General features: G+C 44.1%; 1 protein-coding gene across 1 annotated transcript in view; it reads left to right on the forward strand.

Moving 5' to 3' along the window:
- Positions 1-19,589, forward strand: part of MMRN2 (multimerin 2) — a 45,448-nt gene that overhangs the window by 23,647 nt on the left and 2,212 nt on the right. Inside the window, exons 2-6 of the mRNA XM_073353333.2 lie at positions 448-570; positions 3,403-3,509; positions 10,759-10,830; positions 12,973-13,137; positions 15,286-17,223. Of these exons, the coding sequence (XP_073209434.1) occupies positions 448-570; positions 3,403-3,509; positions 10,759-10,830; positions 12,973-13,137; positions 15,286-17,223 (2,405 nt within the window). The remainder of the gene's footprint in view (positions 1-447; positions 571-3,402; positions 3,510-10,758; positions 10,831-12,972; positions 13,138-15,285; positions 17,224-19,589) is intronic.

Below are 19,589 nucleotides of genomic sequence, written 5' to 3' on the forward strand. Positions count from 1 at the left end.
AGCAAGCGGAGGGGAGGGGGTAGAGGAACCGCTCCCCACCCCAGCTCACATCCGCTCCCTCCCTGGCGTGCGCCACCGCCCGGCTTCTCCTCCCTCCAGCCTCAGGCTTGCCGCGCCAAACAGCTGTTTCGTGCGCAGCAAGCCTGGGAGGGAGGGGGGAGAAGCAGAGCAGCGGCTGCGGGGCGCTCAGGCGAGCAGGCAGAGGCAGAGCTGGGGCGGCGGGGACACATTTCTAGGGGTGGCAGGGCCGGCGCCGGAATGTCGCCCCTAGAAATGTGCCGCCCCAAGCACCTGCTTGTTCTGCTGATGACTAGAGCCGGCCCTTGTCATCTTTCAGCTTGAAAAGGAGGCCCCTCTGAATGGCACACTTCCTTTGCATTGCTGTTATCAACAGGGATTTTTGAAATCTTTCCTTTCAAGTTCCTTCTCTGTGCTTTCCTCTCCCAGGCATTGGTGTTCCTTCATGAAGTCCCAGCTGGTGACATACACAGCTGCCTGCAAGAAAGAGAAATATGTGATTAAATCACAGCAGCCTTGTTCAAATGGAGCCCCAGACTGCCAGAAAATCATGTAAGTATCCTTAGTGGTATTATTATTTGTATTATGGTAGTGTCCAGGACCATGCTGCGTTAGGCACTGTACAAACACAAAACAAAGAGATGGGCCTGTCCCAAGGAACTTACAAGTATCAGTCAAGAGGCAACAGTTGGGTATAGACAGATGGCAGAGCTCAAGTAAACAGTGAGGCAATATTGGCCAGTCTCTGCACACCAGAAGCCTCCTCATTGTCAAGTTTTTTGTACTAGTCACAGAAATGAGAGTTTTGAGGAGGGGTTTGAATGGAGGGCAATGAGGTAGCTTTGCCAGTGTTTACAGAGAGTGCCTCCCAAGCATGAGGGGCTGCACAGGAGAAAGCATGAAGGTGTTTGTTTGAAAATTGAAAAAGTTGGCAGTGGGGGCTTGCATCATAGGCCAACTGGCAGTGAGCATCAACAGTTGATAGTTTGACCATGAAGGGTCTTGAAAATGAAAAAAGCAGTTTGTTTGATGTGATAGCAAAGGGTTGGAAGCCAGTGGAAGGATCAAAGAGAAGGGTGAAAGGGTCAACGTGATGGGTTAGGAGAATGTGTTACAGTAAAATAAAACAAGCAGCCCCAACATCCTGCCTTTTTATATACCTCAAAATTAGAGAACCCAGGGAATATTTTTTTAATGTTCCCATTATCTGCTTCTTTGTTGGCTTCAGTAAAACCAGTGGAGGCAGCTAAACCTTCTTCTTTTACGTATTCAGGGTGAGATTTTCAAAAGTTCTTAAGTGACTTAACGTACGTATTCACTGCAAAAGAAAGTGTGTTCTTAACTTGGGTTTGCCAATGTGTGTTAAAGTAACAGTGAAGACTTGGCAACTCAGCATTTAACTCAGGCTAGCAGCTCGAATTCAACCGCAGGCTCCTCTATAGGCTTTCACACAAGCTGTTAACTGAAATTAAAAGCCAAGTTGCCTTGTGTTCACTACTATTTCAACTTGTGTTAGCTAACACAGGTTAAGAATGTACTTTGTTTTGCAGAGAAGACATACCCGTAGAAGCACAAGTCCCATTCAAACCCAATTGGGACTTGTACTCCTAAATCATATGTGCTTGTGTGTAATCTGAATATAGCTTAGGCATCATTAATTGAGGGAAGAGTCCTCTACTAAGGGAGTCACTAACTGAACTGAGGCATTCTGAACTGATCTGTGCTTAAACACATTCAAAGAAAGGCTGAAGTCACAGATAAGAAAGGCTGAAGTCAGAGATCATTAAGACCCTGATCCTTAATGGCAAACTCTTACACATGCGTATTTCTATGCAATATGTCTCCATTGTCTTCAATAAGACTACTCACAATGCATAAAATTAAGCACAGTGTAAGTGTCTGCAGGTTTAGATCCTAAGATTGCATTGGGTACTATTTCCTGAGAAGATGATGTCTGTGCAAGGAACAGTGGCAAGAGCTTGAGGTACCAATACTGGTACATTTGACAGTGTTTGGGGAAACACTGGCTGAAAGAGAGACTTTCTGGTTAAAAATAATACACTTAATATCCACCCACACATTCTCACCCATGTTATTAATTTATTACATTTTAAAAAAAATCTTATTTGTAAGTTATTCATGCATTAATTTGTCCATTGCTCTGAACAATGAAAGTAGACTGTCCAATTTTGTGTTTGTTTATAGCCTGTTTCAAGCCAGTTTTAAATTTTCTCTGGTACTAGCGTTGTGCTGCAAACGGCAGTAGAATGTCTGTTTAAATTAGTTTCTATTATGATTTGTTTTTAAAAGTCACAAGATATTCCAGTTGGCATTTTGATTTTGAGTGAAATTTGGACCTGAACGTATAACCCTTCAGTGGTGTTTCTGATAGATACACCAATAACAAAAACTGCAATTGTGGGTCCCGTTAAGGCCACCATATAGGAGACCACAACACTTCTGGAATTTAGTCCAACTCCAACACTTGTGGAAGCAATTACAGTAGAACTTCAGAGTTACAAACACCAGAGTTACAAACTGACCAGTCAACCACACACCTCATTTGTAGTACACAATCAGGCAGTAGCAGAGATGGGCGGGGGGGGGGGGGGGGGAGGAAGAAAGGCAAATACAGTATTGTGTTAAATGTAAACTACTAAAAAAAATTAAGGGAAAGCAGCATTTTTCTTCTGCATAGTAAAGTTTCAAAGCTGTATTAAATCAATGTTCAGTTGTAAACTTTTGAAAGAACAGCCATAATGTTTTGTTCACAGTTACAAACATTTGAGAGTTATGAACAACCTTCATTCCTGAGGTGTTCCTAACTAGGGTGACCAGATGTCCCTATTTTATGGGACAGTCCCAATTTTTGGGTCTTTTTCTTATATAGGCTCCTATTCTCCCCCACCTCCTGTCCCGATTCTTCACACTTGCTGTCTGGTCACCCTATTCCTAACTCTGAGGTTCTACTGTACAGAGTGGAACAAGTTGTTGGAGCTCTGCGAATTAACAAATGGTAATCTCCACCTCTGAGTGTGACTGGCTTTACATTTGCAAGACACTACGGAAACTAACATTCAGTTGCTAACACTGGACTCCTTTATAACTATCACAATGATACTTCTTTTTTTGCAAGAGGCCTGTGGCGAGGGGTTTACTTAAAAAAAAAATATGAAAATCAAATCACAGTTCATGGAGGTGGAAAAGAGCACTCTCACTACTGTCAGAATGCTCTGTTGAGCAGCATGGATGCATGTTGTTGTTATTTGATTTCTTAATTTTTTGTACTAGCCATCTAGTACAATATAGGACCATATTCTCAGCTGGTGGAGATTTATACCAGTTGAGGATCAGGTCCCTAGTGTCATGTTTTTCATTTTCCAGGTATAGGGCAACTTTGAAGCCAGTATATCGTGTGAAGCAGAAGGTTTTAAACTCTTTGCACTGGAAATGCTGCCCTGGTTATATTGGCGAGAACTGTGAACACCGTGGTAAGGAAAGTTCAAAAGTGAATGTGAGAATTAAGACTAGACACCAATCATGGTGGGTTTTGGAGGGGCAGGGAGAACTTCTCTTTTTTAAATAATAAGACCTGGTCTACACTATGGGGTTAGGTCGAATTTAGCCACGTTAGGCCGATTTAAAAATGACTGTGTCCACGCAACCAACCCTGTTCTGCCGACCTGAAGGGCTCTTAAAATCGACTTCTGTGCTCCCCAACAAGGGGAGTAGCGCTAAAATCGACCTTGCTGGGTCGAATTTGGGGTAGTTCAGACACAAATTGATGGTATTGGCCTCCAGGAGTTATCCCAGAGTGCTCCATTGTGACAGCTCTGGACAGCACTTTGAACTCTGATGCACTAGCCAGGTACGCAGGAAAAGCCCCAGAAACTTTTGAATTTCATTTCCTGTTTGGTCAGCGTGGCGAACTCACCAGCACTCAGCAGCACAGATGACCATGCAGTCCCCTCAGAATGGTAGAGCGTAGAATGTTTCTATGCTCCCCGTATCATCTCTGTTCCTCAGGTTATCACAGATTAGAAAGTGAAAAAAACGCACTTGCGATGACATGTTTTCCGAGCTCATGCAGTCCTCCCACACTGACAGGGCACAGCTTGATGCATGGAGGCATTCAGTGGCAGAGGCCAGAAAAGAATTAAGTGAGCGCAAAGAGTGGAGGCAGGACGCGATGCTGAGGCTAATGGGGGAGCAAACGGACATGAAGCATCTGTTGGAGCTTCAGGAAAGCCAACAAGAGCACAGACCCCCGCTGCATCGACTGTATAACTGCCTACCCTCCTCCCCATGTTCCATAGCCTCCTCACCCAGACACCCAAGAATGCGGAGAGGGAGGCTCCGAGCACCCAGCTACTCTACTGCAGAGGATGGCCCAAGCAATAGAAGGCTGTCATTCAAACAGTTTGATTTTTAGTGTGGCTACAATAAGCAATGTGGCCTTGTCCTTCCTTCCTCTCCCACCCCACCCGGGCTACTTTGTCCATTATCTCTCTTTTTTAAATTAATAAAGAAAGAATGCATGGTTTCAAAACAATAGTTACTTTATTTCAAAGGGGGGAGGGTGGTTGGCTTACAGGGAATTAAAATCAACAAAGGGGGCGGGTTTGCATCAAGGAGAAACACACACAACTGTCACACCGAAGCCTGGCCAGTCATGAAACTGGTTTTCAAAGCCTCTCTGATATGCAATGCACCTTGCTGTGCTCTTCTAATCACCCTGGTGTCTGGGTGCTCAAAATCAGATGCCAGGCTATTTGCCTTAACCTCCCACCCCGCCATAAATGTCTCCCGCTTACTACTGTCCAGGCTTCATGAGCCATGGGAGCAAGGGTAGGCTGGGGTAGGTGCGACCACGCAGTGCTGCTGGCTGGGAGAGCAGCCTGAGGCAGAAGCCTCCAGTGTGCATGATATTGCAGGCAGGACTGAATCTCCATGAGATGAAACTTAAAGAAGAGAATGACCTGGAGTCTCTGGCTCCCATTTGGTGCACATAGAATAGCGATGTTTGTCCAGGCACCCCTGATCAACCTCATCGAGGTCTGCCAGGAGCACCCAGGAGACATACGACGGCTATCAGTCCTACTGCACTGTCTGCTGCGAAGGAAAGGAGCTGCTGCTGGGAAGCAATGCAGTACCACGTCTGCCAGCAGCACCCAGGAGATGTACGGTGACGGTGAGCTGAGCGGGCTCCGTGCTTGCTGTGGTATGGCGTCTGCATAGGTAACCAAGGAAAAAAGGTGTGAAACGATTGTCTGCCATTGCTTTCATGGAGGAAGGGAGGGGGGCCTGACGACATTTACCCAAAACCACCTGTGACAATGTTTTTGCCCCACCAGGCATTGGGAACTTAACCCAGAATTCCAATGGGCAGCGGACACTGCGGGAACTGTGGGATAGCTACCCACAGTGCACCCCTCTGTAAGTCGATGCTAGCCACGGTAGTGAGGACGCACTCTGCAGACCTTATGCGCTTAGTGTGGACATACACAATCGACTGTATAAAATTGGTTTCTAAAAATCGACTTCTATAAAATCGACCTAATTTCATAGTGTAGACATACCCTTAGGAACAAGAGATCTAAGCTGAGCAACAGGACTTTATTTTCTGCATTAGACCTTCTGTTAAGGCTTTCATTCCGTTTTAGATTTCTATATTTTTTTTAAAAGACTGTTACACATCTAAGATGTGAGGCCACTAACATGGCTCATCTTCTCAGGACTTCTATTCCCCTAATCTGCTGCTAGTTTGACATTATTAGTAGCCAAATGGCTGCAAACAGTCATCTAGAAGCCTGCTGTCATGCTCATCACACATGATGAAAGGTCTGTTTGCCACATTTCTACCTCAGTTGAGCCTACAGCAGTCTACCCTGCCAGGACTAAATTCCAAGTGAAGGCTGGTGACTAGGTCAGTTTACAGCAGCAGATCAGTTACTAGAGAGATCATGATGTATTCAATTCCAAATAAAATTAGTGGATCCTATACTCACTGCCCTCCACAAAATAGGGGAAACTGACAGCTGCCTGGTTGACACAGTAATGCATTGTGGATTAGGTAATATTACCTCACCCACCTAGTCGCTAATATCCTGGGACCAAGATGGCTACAACAACACTGCATACAAAAATGCTTGTTGATCATGCTCAGAAAAGGAGCAAGAAGCTACAATATTAATTATTATTATTATTAGACAACTTCTCTTTGTAATTAAGGAGGCCACAGTGAGAACAAGTCTCGGAAGGTGAATCCTTATCTCACTCACTTGTCCATCTATTCTGTAATTTAAAATGGAGTTTCTTTTTCCCTTTGTGGAGTTGGCATTTTTTTTTTTTTTTGGAGGGCAGATCTAGCCCTCTGTAAAGCACTGCAGATTTTGAAACATATAATACTACTGGCCATTCTTACATTTATACTGTTAGAAGAAATACCATCAAATGTAGTGCATTTTGTTTGGTAAATGAGCATTACAGAGAAGAGATTAAACACAGCTACCCTCTCTTTAATTTCCCATTTGCACAACAGTATTATGGCTATGTGACAAAGTTCCTCCTCTGCCTTGGTGCGTCCTGCATTTTTTTTTTTTTTTTTGGCGGATATGCTTGCCTCAGAGGTTCATGGCAGCCCTCAGTCTGGCCACTTCTGCTAGAGGCTCAAACCTGCCATTTACTCAGCTAACCGCATCACTGGCCAGCATGGGGGAAACAGAGAACAATCCCTGCAGTCTCTGTGTCCCACCTAGTGGGTCGGGGACAGGCCAGATCCCTTTCCAAATTAGACCTTCCCTTCTGGTGCTTCTCACAGACCAGGTCAACTCGTCCTGTGTCCGATCAGGAGTTGTGGGGGTGGGGGGAACCCGGGCCCACCCTCTACACCGGGTTCCAGCCCAGGGCCCTGTGGATAGCAGCTGTCTACAATGTCTCCTGTATCAGCTGCATGACAGCTACAACTCCCTGGGCTACTTCCCCATGGTCTTCCCCCAGCACCTTCTTTATCCTCACTGCAGGATCTTCCTCCTGAAGCCTGGTCATGCTTGAACTCTTCACTCCTCCAGCAGCACACCTTCTCACTCCCTGCTCCTTGCGCACCCCTGCCACTAACTGATGGGAGGTCCTTTTTAAACCAGGTGTCCTGATTAGCCTGCCTGGCATAATTGATTCTAGTAAGTTCTTAATTGGTTCCAGGTGTCTTAATTAGCTTGTCTGTCTTAATTGGTTCTAGCAGGTTCTTGACTCCTCTAGGGCAGCCCCTGCTCTGGTCACGCAGGGAACAGAAAACTCTTCATCCAGTGGCCAGTATATTTGCCTTCTACCAGACTCCTGTACCCCACTGGTCTGGGTCTGTCAGATATCCCTCCCCCCTGCTCAACACCAAGGGGTTGGGAAGCTTGGGATGCCAGACAGTGCACATGTGACAAGCCATCAGCGTTGCTGTGATGGCTCCCTGCTCCGTGTTGCACATGGAACTGGAAAGGTTGGAGGGATAAGAACCACCTGGTCACCCTTGCGTGCTTCTCCTTATTCCGCTGCATCCATTGAAGAGGGGCATGGTCGGTCACGAGGACAAATCTGCCCCCAAGTAGGTAGTAGCGCAATGTTTCCATGGCCCATTTTACAGCAAGGCACTCTCTCTCCACCACTGCATATTTTTGTTCCCTTGGAAGGAGTTTCCTACTGAGGTAGAGAATTGAGTGTTCCTCCTCCCTGACCATCTGTGGTAGGACAGCCCGCAACCCTACTTCTGATGCATCCATCTGCAGGATAAATTCCTTGGTGAAATCTGGGGCTATCAGTATGGGGTTACTGCAGAGGGCAGTCCGTAGGTCTGTGAATGCTCTCTCTGCTGCGTCAGACCATCTCACCAGATCAGGTCCACGGGCCTTCACTAGGTCTGTCAGAGGGCTTGCCCTTGTGGGAAAGTGTGGGATAAATAGTCGGTAATACTCCACCACACCTAGGAATGCCCGGACTTGTTTCTTGCGACTTGGTCGGGGCCAATTTTGGATGGCCTCTAACTTATTCAGTTGGGTTTTACCAGACCTTTTCCCACAATGTAGCCAAAATATTTGGCCCCTGTAAACCCTATGGCGCGCTTGGCAGGGTTTGCTGTAAGGCCAGCTCTCCTGAAGGTATCGAGGACTGCTTCCACCTTCTCTAGGTGGGTTTCCCAGTCTGGGGTATGAATGACCACATCATCCAGTGGCACCTTAGAGACTAACCAATTTATCTGAGCATAAGCTTTTGTGAGCTACAGCTCACTTCATCGGATGCATATTTCCACAGTATGCATCCGATGAAGTGAGCTGTAGCTCACGAAAGCTTATGCTCAAATAAATTGGTTAGTCTCTAAGGTGCCACAAGTACTCCTTTTCTTTTTGTGAATACAGACTAACACGGCTGTTACTCTGAAACACATCATCCAGGTAGGCAGCAGCATAATGATTCTGGGGGCGTAATAGCTTGTCCTCGAGGTGCTGGAAGGTAGCTGGGGCCCCATGTAGTCCAAAAGGAAGGACAGTATATTGGAAAAGACTTTCTGGTGTAGAGAACGCAGTCTTTTCTTTTGCTTCTTCAGCAAGGGGAATCTGCCAGTACCCCTTTGTCAAGTACCGGGCATTGCCCATACAGTCTACTAGTTTATCTATGCAAGGTATGGGGTACGCATTGAACTGGGATACTTCGTTTAGCCGCTGGAAGTCATTGCAAAACCTTGTGGTGCCATCAGGTTTGGGCACTAACATGATTGGGCTGGACCACTGACTGTGGGATTCTTCACTGATCCCCAACTCCAGCATTTTTTTTACTTCTGCTTTTATTTCCTCTCTTTTGGCTACTGGCACCTGGTAGGGCCTCATTGTTATTCTGACCCCAGGGTTCGTGACGATGTGGTGATATGTCTCAGTTGTTCGACCCAGTTTTGTCGAGAACACATCTTGGTTCCAGAAGATCATCTCAGACACCTCATTCTTCTGGTCTGGCGTTAAAGCGGGAGACGCCCTCACCTGTTCGAAGGGTTTCTTTTCTTGGGGTAGGTCTTTTCAGACAGTTGCGGATGCCTTTTTTTTTTTTTTTCTAAACACCCTCCTTCTTCTGTCACGTGGTGCACCAGATCCCACTTCTGGCACCAGTGTGACAAAGTTCCTCCTCTGCCTTGGTGGATCCTGCTTTTTTTTTTTTTGGCAGATTTGCTTGCCTCAGAGATTCACGGCAGCTCTCAGTTTGGCCATTTCTGCTAGAGGCTCAAACCTGCCGTTCACTCAGCTAACCTCATCACTGGCCAGCATGGGGGAAACGGAAAACAATCCCTGCAGTCTCTGTGTCCCACCTAGTGGGTCGGGGACAGGCCAGATCCCTTTCCAAATTAGACCTTCCCTTCTGGTGTTTCTCACAGACCAGGTCAACTCCTCCTGTGTCTGATCAGGAGTTGGGGGGGTGGGGGGAACCCGGGTCCGCCCTCTACACCGGGTTCCAGCCCAGGGCCCTGTGGATAGCAGCTGTCTACAGTATCCCCTGTATCAGCTGCATGACAGCTACAACTCCCTGGGCTACTTCCCCATGGCGTTCCCCCAGCACCTTCTTTATCCTCACTGCAGGATCTTCCTCCTGAAGCCTGATCACACTTGTACTCCTCAGTCCTCCAGCAGCATGCCTTCTCACTTCCTGCTCCTTGCATGTCCCCTTCCCCAACTAACTGATGAGAGGTCCTTTTTAAACCAGGATTCCTGATTAGCCTGCCTGGCATAATTGATTCTAGTAAGTTCTTAATTGGCTTCAGGTGTCTTAATTAGCTTGCCTGTCTTAATTGGTTCTAGCAGGTTCCTGATTCCTCTAGGAGAACCCCTGCTCTGGTCACTCAGGCAACAGAAAACTATTCATCAGTAGCCAGTATATTTGCCTTTTACCAGACTCCTGTACCCCACTGGTCTGGGTCTGTCACAGCTGATAGCAACACTGTGCAGGGATTTTTAGTTAACTGTAGTCATAAAAAGGAATTTGCAGAGATTTGGTGGAAGCCACAAAAATACTAGTAATTTGTAGGGATTTAAACATTTTAAATATATGTAGAACACACAGACATTCCCTCCAAAACTGTTAAAATGTATAAGGCAGGTCCAATTTTCAACCTAAGCTTTTGAACTAAATGTTAACCGTGTACAGTCCTTCCTAGCTCATTTCTTAAAGGTCAATAAATCATGAATAGAATAGATCCACTGAGGTTTTATTATTATTTAAGCAATGCTATAAGCTTGTGGCACTGTAAAATAGGTAACTGTTCCAGTCCAGGAAAAGATTCACTGCCCTGAGGAACTTGTAATCCAAAGGTCTGACCTTGGAGTCTTCATTCATATGGGTGTGGTTGGGATGGGATTTAAATGTACAAGCAATTAAAAAGCAATACAGACTGACGTGTGATATTACAAAGATGAGTGCAGTAACTGGGCAAGTAGGTAGACAGAATAGTTTAATATCTGGAATGCTTCATGGTAGAGGTGGAATTTAATTAACACAGAAAACAAGGGGCAGATCCTTAACATGTAAATTGACAAAGCTTCATTGCCTTTAACAGTGCTGTCATAATTTACACCAGCTGAAGGTCAGCTTCTATATGTATAAAATGAAAAGAGATCCTTTCTGTTTTGAGTAGTTGACTTGTGTGAAACAACTTACAGAAGGGGGAAAACAGGCTGTGCCATTAATATGCAATTTATCAAATCTCAATTGCAGATCCCAATTTTGTTCCACTGCCAGCTAATCATACAGAAGGACTGGAAGATGGAGAAGCATTCTCAAGCAAAAGTATGTTCCTGAACTTAACTCACTGCTTCACTTCATCTCTTTAATCTCATAAAAACAGATGTATACAATGAGAGGAAGGACTTTTCAGCAGCTGTATACATGCTCTGTGTGGACAATAGCTGTCTATATAGTGAATTTGCTTGCTTTGGGAAAGCCTTTCCCCTTCAGTTGGTGAGAATTCTTTAAGTGTATACATCTTGTTTGTGTTAACCCTGTATAACATTTCTACAAATGATCATGGAAGAAGAGATCGTTTGTTCAGTATAAGATGCTCCCCGTCCCTTCAGTGTAAGGGAATCCCTTTTTGTGAGCCTGTAAGTTTGACACAGGATCCTGCCAAGCTTGAGACAAAGTGACCCAGATTTTCAAAATTGGGTACCCCGTTAGACACCTTTGCCAATAGGTAGGCACCTAAATAAGTAGCCTGCTTTTTTAAAATGTACTGAACACCAGGCAGCTCCCATAGACTTTGGTGCTGTACAAATCATAGAATATCAGGGTTGGAAGGGACCTCAGGAGGTCATCTAGTCCAACCCCCTGCTCAAAGCAGGACCAATCCCCAATTTTTGCCCCAGATCCCAAATGGCCCCCTCAAGGATTGAACTCACAACCCTGGGTTTAGCAGGCCAATGCTCAAACCATTGAGCTATCCCTCCTACATACCTGTCCTGAAGTGCTAACGGTCTTTTTGGTCTCTGGCTGCCCTAGACTGACTTGTAATACAAGAATACCCAGGGAAATTAAAGTAACCATTCTACAACTTTGTATCAAATGAGATGAGATTACCAACTAATACAAACAGTTAATTCTTTCACTGTTTTGGGGATTTTAACATGAAATTGCTCATCCTCCAAGGTGAATTCTACCATTGTCAAGAAGTGGAAACCTATCGCTCAGAATACTTATCAGAAAAACAACCCATCAAAATGGTATTTTAGTCATTAATAAAAGAGACCTGCCCAAGGCTCTGTTGGCATTACTATGGACTTAGTGCTGTAGAGCCCTACCTCAGTACTCTGTCCTGTCAGTCTGACCACATGTACTGGTTCCTTGTGCCTCTGGGAAATGGTGCAGTTTTTAAGTGCTATTAAATATCTCCTAACAGCTAGCTTTAGGGCAATGTTACAGCCTTGGAAGGCACTGTCCTCTCTCCGACACTGAGCTCAGCTTGCATAAATAGCTGCTGCAAGGAGAGTTGAGAGTATAAAATATTTTTAATGAAGGTGAAGTCAAATAGAGCTGGATTGAAAATATTTTCTCCCCTCCCATGAAAATTTTCACGATTTAAAAAAAGTTCCTGTTCTGCAGTGGGATGAAACAAAGACCTTTTGATATTTTTTGGGAAAAAACCTCCCCACTCCCATCCTTGAATAGCCAGTAGCCTGATGGTTAGGGTTCTAAGCTAGGATGTGGAAGACCCAGGTTCAAATCCTGGCCAAGCAGCTCTTCTATTCTCTTCCCCCCGCCCTCCAGTTTTGACCAGAAATTCTATCTTGGACCTGAGAAACATTCCCAATTAAAAACTGTTTTTTGTCAAAAAATTCCCAACCAGCTCTCCAATTATGTGTGATTTGTAGGTAGACCAACTTTGCTTTCCTTTTAGAGTACATCTGGCACTGCAGTTAAGTGGTGTGATTCCCAGCTTGGATAGACATACATACGCTATCCCTGCTTGAACTAGTATGTTAAAATAGCAGCATGGCTGTGATAGCATGGGTACCTAGATTGAGCTGCTGCCTGTGAAGCTGTGGCCATACTGTTATTTTAGTGTGCTAGCTTGACCATATACATCTTCCTGAGCTGGGAATCACATCGTCCAGCTGCAGTGTAGTTGTAACCTTAGGCAACTGACTTGAAAGCTCTTATTCTGCAAGAGATGCTTATGGTGTGGCGGAGGGCTGTCATTATAATACGCCCATTGAAATAACTGGGACTACACGTTTACGTGAGCTTATATGTCATGTCCCCAAAAGCCTTTTGTTTATAGAGTCACTGGAAGACTCAAGGATGAATTAAATCTTTACTCAGTGAGTAAGGAATACAGGAGTTGGTACAGAGCCTGCACCCGGTTAGGGTGCACTTTTCACACTGTTGATTGCTGGATATTGTGTGGCTGATCACTTTCTTTCATTTTGCAATTAGTGTTGACATCACTGCAGGCAAAAGAAATGATGAAAACTATTCAGCATCATAAGGGACTTCTGGAAGATCTTCAGAATGATATTCATCAGTCAGCCGGAGATTTACAGAATCTACTTGAAAACAACATTACCACCATGACGTTAAAACTGAACCTGAGTAAATCTGGTGAGAGGATTGGCACAGATACATCAGTGTTCAAGCTGGCATTGTAGATTCATATATACCAGAAAGAAAATCTAAAAACTAGAACCTGGTATTCTGTAGGGCTTTACTTCAATTTTTAGGGTGTATCTGCACTCCAGAGATATGACTGCAGCATGTGGAGACATACTTGTGTTAGCTTTGATTGAACTATCTCAAACTATAGCAGTGAAGTTTTGGCGGCACAGACTAGATGCTTGAGTACAGACCCAATGTCCCGGGCAGGTTTGTCCACAGTTTCATTGCTAATGGTACTTGTGCTAGTTAGATCAAAGGTCACTAAAAAGGTATACTATATATCTATATATAAAGGTATATCTACATATGCTGCAATCACACCTCTGATTAAAAAATGGACTTGCTTAGAGTGAGCCAAATCCAAATATGGGGTAAATGAGAGCAATTCCCCTGGAAGTCGCTGAGTCAAATTACCCTGTGACAAATTGGGGTGTAAAGTGGGTGTAAACCATAGCATAGTTTAAATTGAATTTATTTGGCATAACTTAATGTAATTTACATGCCACAATGGCTGAAGAATGAGTATCAGGAAAAGCAATTCACTGTGTAAGAGAAAGCAGGATCCTTACATTTACTTGTTAATTTCTTTTCCCGTTGTGCCCTTCACCTTCCTCCCTTTACTGTGTAAGTTTTTGCACAGCCATTGCACACACATTATACTGAATTCAAGATTGGTGGAAGTTACATAAGAGTGAGTGTCTGAATTCTCCAAACCAGCCTGTACTCCATACTTACTTTTCACTGCTGAATTTGGCCTACTAGTGAACCATGGGTTCTGAGAACCTGGTTCCTTAATGAGAAAGGATCAGTGTTTGAGTTGGTTACCATCAAGTACAGAGAAGATATCACATACCGTTATAGGTAACTTTGCAGATGCTGCCTAGGCCCAGTGTAATATTTAAGTTTGAGTATCCCTTTGTGTTTGTTATTAAAGTCATTTTAGGTTATTCTGTCCCTAAATTTTCAGATTTCAGTGTATTGTATAATTTTGTATTTGATATAGTTGCATGGTAAGTATCAGAGGGGAAGGCATTATGGAATTGTGGGATACACATAGTAACTTGTGGGGGCATTGCTAAAATGGCCAGTTGAGAAATTATCATCATAAATTCAGAGTTAACATGCTTCTTAGATGAACAGGGGCACTTCACACTTCTCAGAGCTATTGTTTCAAAGTGGCTGCAGGCTCAGAAAGACAACACTGTATTGACTTATGCTCAGTTTAAATGAGAAGATTATTTTTCCAACCATAAGTAAGGCTATGTTTTAGTCACAGGTATTTTTAGTAAAAGTCATGGGCAGTAAACAAAAATTCACGGTCCGTGACCTGTCCATGACTTGTACTATATACCCCTAACTAAAACTAGGGTGCTCTCGGGTAGGGGTTAGCCAGGGGTGCTGCGAATGCTCTGAGGGGGAGGGTGGTCAGGGACTCCCACTTGGTACTGGGGGTCAGGATTGGTAGGGCAAGCAAGCTCCCTACCCAGGTCCACATGGTTCCCCGGAAGCACTGACATGTCCCTCGACTCCTAGGTGGAGGCACAGCCAGGGGGATCCGCACACTGCCCCCACCCCAAGTGGGACATGGTGCCACTTTCAGGGAGCCCCCCGACATAAGTGCCATGCATAACCCTCACCCCAAGCTCCTGCCCCAGCCCTGAGCCCCCTCCTACTCCCAAAATCCTGCTGCTGCGGGGGGAAGGGTGGGACACTGGCCCAAGACTGCCCCTGCAGTGGTCAGTGCAGCTGGCCATGGGGCTGCCTGAGCTGCTTCCAGTCAGCTGCACTAGCCACTGCAAAAGTCGTGGAGGTCTGAGAAAGTCACAGAATCCTTGACCTCTGTGACAGACTCACAGCCTTAGATATAAGTATTACAAGCTTAATTCTCTTTTAAAGGAAAGTTTAGATTTTGGGGGAATATTGTGGCAGTCACCACAGAAAAACACTTAGCCAGTGACCTGGAGGTACTTGTCCAAATCTGGTCCCAGCCTGGAAAGGTTTATTTTCCCAAAATGTCATTTAAATTTTCCCTTTTAGTTTTATAGGAATATTTTTCTTAGATTGTGTGTTGTACAATTTAATTCTGTGTTACAGAACTGCCTGAAAGGCTCCTTCAGCAAATGTTGTTTCCCCATGTGGAGAGTTTCCTGAGGGAACATTTTAACCCAATGTGGGCAAGCTTCAATAAAAGCTTACAGAACCTCTCCAGCATGGTAAGAAACTTGTCCAAGGATGTGGAGGCCAACAAAAAAAGCATAGAGAAATTCCAAGAAAGCACTGTGCCCAAGAAGGAATTCCAGGAGCTAGGAACTAAGTTTGAATCAAAAGTTCAAGAAAATGTAGTGAGAATGGACCAGCTGAAAAGCGAAATAGGCAATCATCTACACATGCAGCAGACTATCATTCACTATAATCTCACCATGATCAAGGCAGATACTGATATGAAGCTCAAGAGGTATCATAAGATACAGCAGTCCCATTTATTAGCTTTGAATAGTAGCATGACAGACATGAAACAAGAAAAAGAAAACCTTGAAGATGAACTTGAGACTTTGAACAGAAACTTAACAGAACTCTCTTTATATTGTGGCAACAAAGATGAAGCTACCTGGCTATCCATCAGGCAACTCAATGAGACCCTGATAGGGCATGCAAAGCAGCTTAAAGAACTGTACATGGAGTCAGATGTGGCCTTTGAGGATATTACTGTTTTAGATAAATGGGTTAAGGATTTAAAAGCCAGGTCAAAACATGAATCAGAGGAGTTTAGAGTAGCCTTAATGGAGAAATCACTTATTATTGAAGAGAACAAAGAATCTCTGCAAAGACAGATATTGGAGCTGAACTATACCCTCTCAAATCTTCAAGAAAGCCACTGGGATCTATTGAAGTACATGAGAGAGTGCAATTGTGAGAAAATATCTTCTGACATTGACATACTGGAAGAAGATCAAAAGAATATCACCCATTCCCTAGAGAATATCCAGCTAAACTTAAAGGAAGTGCAACACCTAGAGACGTCTTCCAAGGATCTCTTGAGGAGTGAAATTGAAGAGCTGTCCACGGCTATTCATTCTATCCATCAGTCTCTTGGTTATCAACAAGACCAAAGCAGACAACTGATGAACAGCATGTCTCATCTTAAATCACAGATTAAGATTTTGTCAGAAGATATTGGCTTCCTGAAGAAGAAAGATGAGGAAATTCACGGCCACATCAAGTATCTCAATAGTTCTTTCAATTCTCTTTTGGAAGATGCAATGCGGCATGAAACAGCACTAGAGGCCTTGTTGGGAGCAGAAATTATGGAGGTCTTGTCTGAAGAAAACCCTAACACCTTAATATCATCAGTAGCTCAACTGCAAGAAGCTCTCAGACACACCTCAGATAAACTCAAAGAGCAAAATGTGACTTTAGAATCCCTTACAAAAAGATTTAATTTCCTGGAGATGGGTCGTGAGAGTAACCACGATATTCAGAATGTCCCTGAACATCCCGAACATAAAAAGCAAACAAAACACACTCTGGAGGAAGTCAGGAGCCCACACAGCAATGTAGAACATATGGAGCCTAACCATGAGGCTTCCAGGGATGACAGTGTGGATAATCCAGCATATAATGATATCATGACTCTAAAAAAAGAGATCAAACATCTAAGTATGGACATTAAGAGGCATCAGTCATGGAGAGGTGATAACAATAACTGCTGCAATCATACTGTAGTAAATCTAGTGGAACCACTCAGCATTTCAGTGCAGATTCTGAAGGCAGATTTAGCAAACACCAAACAGAGTTTTGAGGACCATCTACAGATTTTTCAAAAACTATTTGGAAGGAGTGAAGAATTAGTTGCCTCAAACATAAGTCTGGACATTACAAAGATTCAGTCAATGATGACCAAAAAGATGAGGAGGCAGCAAAAAGGTCATGAGAAGCAAAAAAGGAGAGACAAGAAACAGACTGCTGAGAACAGAGAACACATGCAAACTATAAATGGAAGAAATAAACTAGTGGCTGAGCTTTTGGAAAAAGGTACGTTCTCCCCCTCCCCATGCTGTAGCTTGTTTCTGAGCCTCACAGCACACTTCAGGTGCATGGTATATATAGTGTGGGAGCTGGTCAGTGTCTCAATACAATCCAAGATTTGACATTGCATTTGGCTCCTTGGCTGGTATAAAGTCAGTGGCTGGTATGAAGTGGCTGGTATAAAGTCAGTGGAGTTACAGATTTACAACAGCTGGGTAACTGGCCCGTAACATTTTAAAAGCTCCATGTTTTGCTTGCAATTGCTGATGATTACTTAAATTTTTTTTTGTTCTGAGTCAGGATGAGGCTGCTGGGTCTCCAAGCATTGGCTCAGTCTCCATCATTATTTGAGTTTGGGAGGAACAGAAAGGGCCAAATCCTGTTCATCTTGCTAACAGGGACAGGCACATTAACTTAATTGGGTAACTTGAGTAAGCAAAGTGGAAAAGCTTGGGTCCAAAGGAAGCATATGTTTAATATGCTGTACTTTATGTGTTTTAATTTCATACCTCTAGTTGATTCACCAAAACTTCCCTGTTTCTCCCCATGTAGACAAGCTCTGAATGGGACCTAAGATTCTTGTCACTTAAAATGTGTTGTTTACTGACTGCTTTTGGCACTGATTCTGTAAGTTCCTTTCTATCATGCCTCACTGCAGTGCCCTCTGCTGGTAAGAAGAATTTCTTTATAGATTCATAGACTGAGCCCAGAAGGGACCATTTCTGATAATTTAGTCTAACCTTTTGCATAGCATAGACCATAGAATTTTGCCCAGTAGTGCCTGAATCAAGACCAGAAACTTTTGATTGAGCTAGAGTATATCTTTTAAAAAGACATCCAAATCTTGATGGAGAGTCCGTCAGATCCCTAGGTAAATTATTCTAATGATTAATTACCCTCACTGTTAAAAATGTGTACCTTATTTCCAGTCTGAATTCGGCTTCCATCTATTTAATCTTGTTATTCCTTTATCTGCTAAACTAAAGATCACCATCAGAAATCTTTTCCCTGTTTATGTAGTCAGACCATCTTCAAGTCATTTCTTAAACTTCTTTTTGATAAACTACAGAGATTGTACTTCTGAAGTCTTTTACCGCAAAGCACGTTTTCCAGACCTCAGATTATTCTTGTGTCTTTTCTGAATATTTTTCAATTTTTTAAAACATCCTTTTTAAAGTGTGGACACCAGAACTGGAGACTGTATTCCAGAAATGGTCTCACCACTGCCATATACAAAGGTAATACAAACTCCCTGCTTTAATTTGATAATCTTTTACAAGAAAAGACTTAAAATAAGGCACTGCTTTAAGATGTATGGTTTGGCATTATTTTATCTAGAATTATGGAAACACCTATTGCATGTATATAGAATCACAGAAGATTAGGGTTGGAAGAGACCTCAGGAAGTCATCTAGTCCAACCCCCTGCTCAAAGCAGGGCCAATCCCAACTAAATCATCTCAGCCAGGGCTTTGTCAAGCCGGGTCTTAAAAACCTCTAAGGACGGAGATTCCACCACCTCCCTAGGTAACGCATTCCAGTGCTTCACCACCCTCCTAGTGAAATAGCTTTTCCTCATATCCAATCTAGGCCTCCCCCACTGCGACTTGAGACCATTGCTTCTTGTTTTGTCATCTGCCACCACTGAACAGCCTAGCTCCATCCTCTTTGGAACCCCCCTTCAGGTAGTTGAAGGCTGCTATTAAATCCCCCCCACTCTTCTCTTCTGCAGATTAAATAAGTCGAGTTCCCTCAGCCGCTCCTCATAAGACATGTGCCCCAGTCCCCAATCATTTTCATTGCCCTCTGCTGGACTCCAATTTGTCCACATCCTTTCTGCAGTGGGGGGCCCAAAACTGGACACAATACTCCAGATGTGGCCTCACCAGTGCCAAATAGAGGGGAATAATCACTTCCGTCGATCTGCTGGCAATGCTCCTACTAATGCAACCCAATACGCTGTTAGCTTTCTTGGCAACAAGGGCACATATCCAGCTTCTCGTCCACTGTAATCCCCAGGTCCTTTTCTTCAGAACTGCCACTTAGCCAGTTGGTCCCCAGCCTGTAGCAACACATGGGATTCTTCCATCTTAAGTGCAGGACTCTGCACTTGTCCTTGTTGAACCTCATCAGATTTCTTTTAGCCCAATCCTCCAATTTCTCTAGGTCACTCTGGACCCTATCCCTACCCTCCAGCATATCTACCTCTCACCCAAGCTTAGTTGCACTCTCCGCAAGTTCGTGGATGACATCCATCCCATCATCCAGATCATTAATGAAGATGTTGAACAAAACCAGCCCCAGGACCAACCCCTGGGGCACTCCGCTTGATGCTGGGTGCCAACTAGACATCAAGCCGTTGATCACTACCTG

Source organism: Lepidochelys kempii, chromosome 7, assembly GCF_965140285.1.
Source record: "Lepidochelys kempii isolate rLepKem1 chromosome 7, rLepKem1.hap1, whole genome shotgun sequence".
Taxonomy (NCBI): Eukaryota; Metazoa; Chordata; order Testudines; family Cheloniidae; genus Lepidochelys; species Lepidochelys kempii.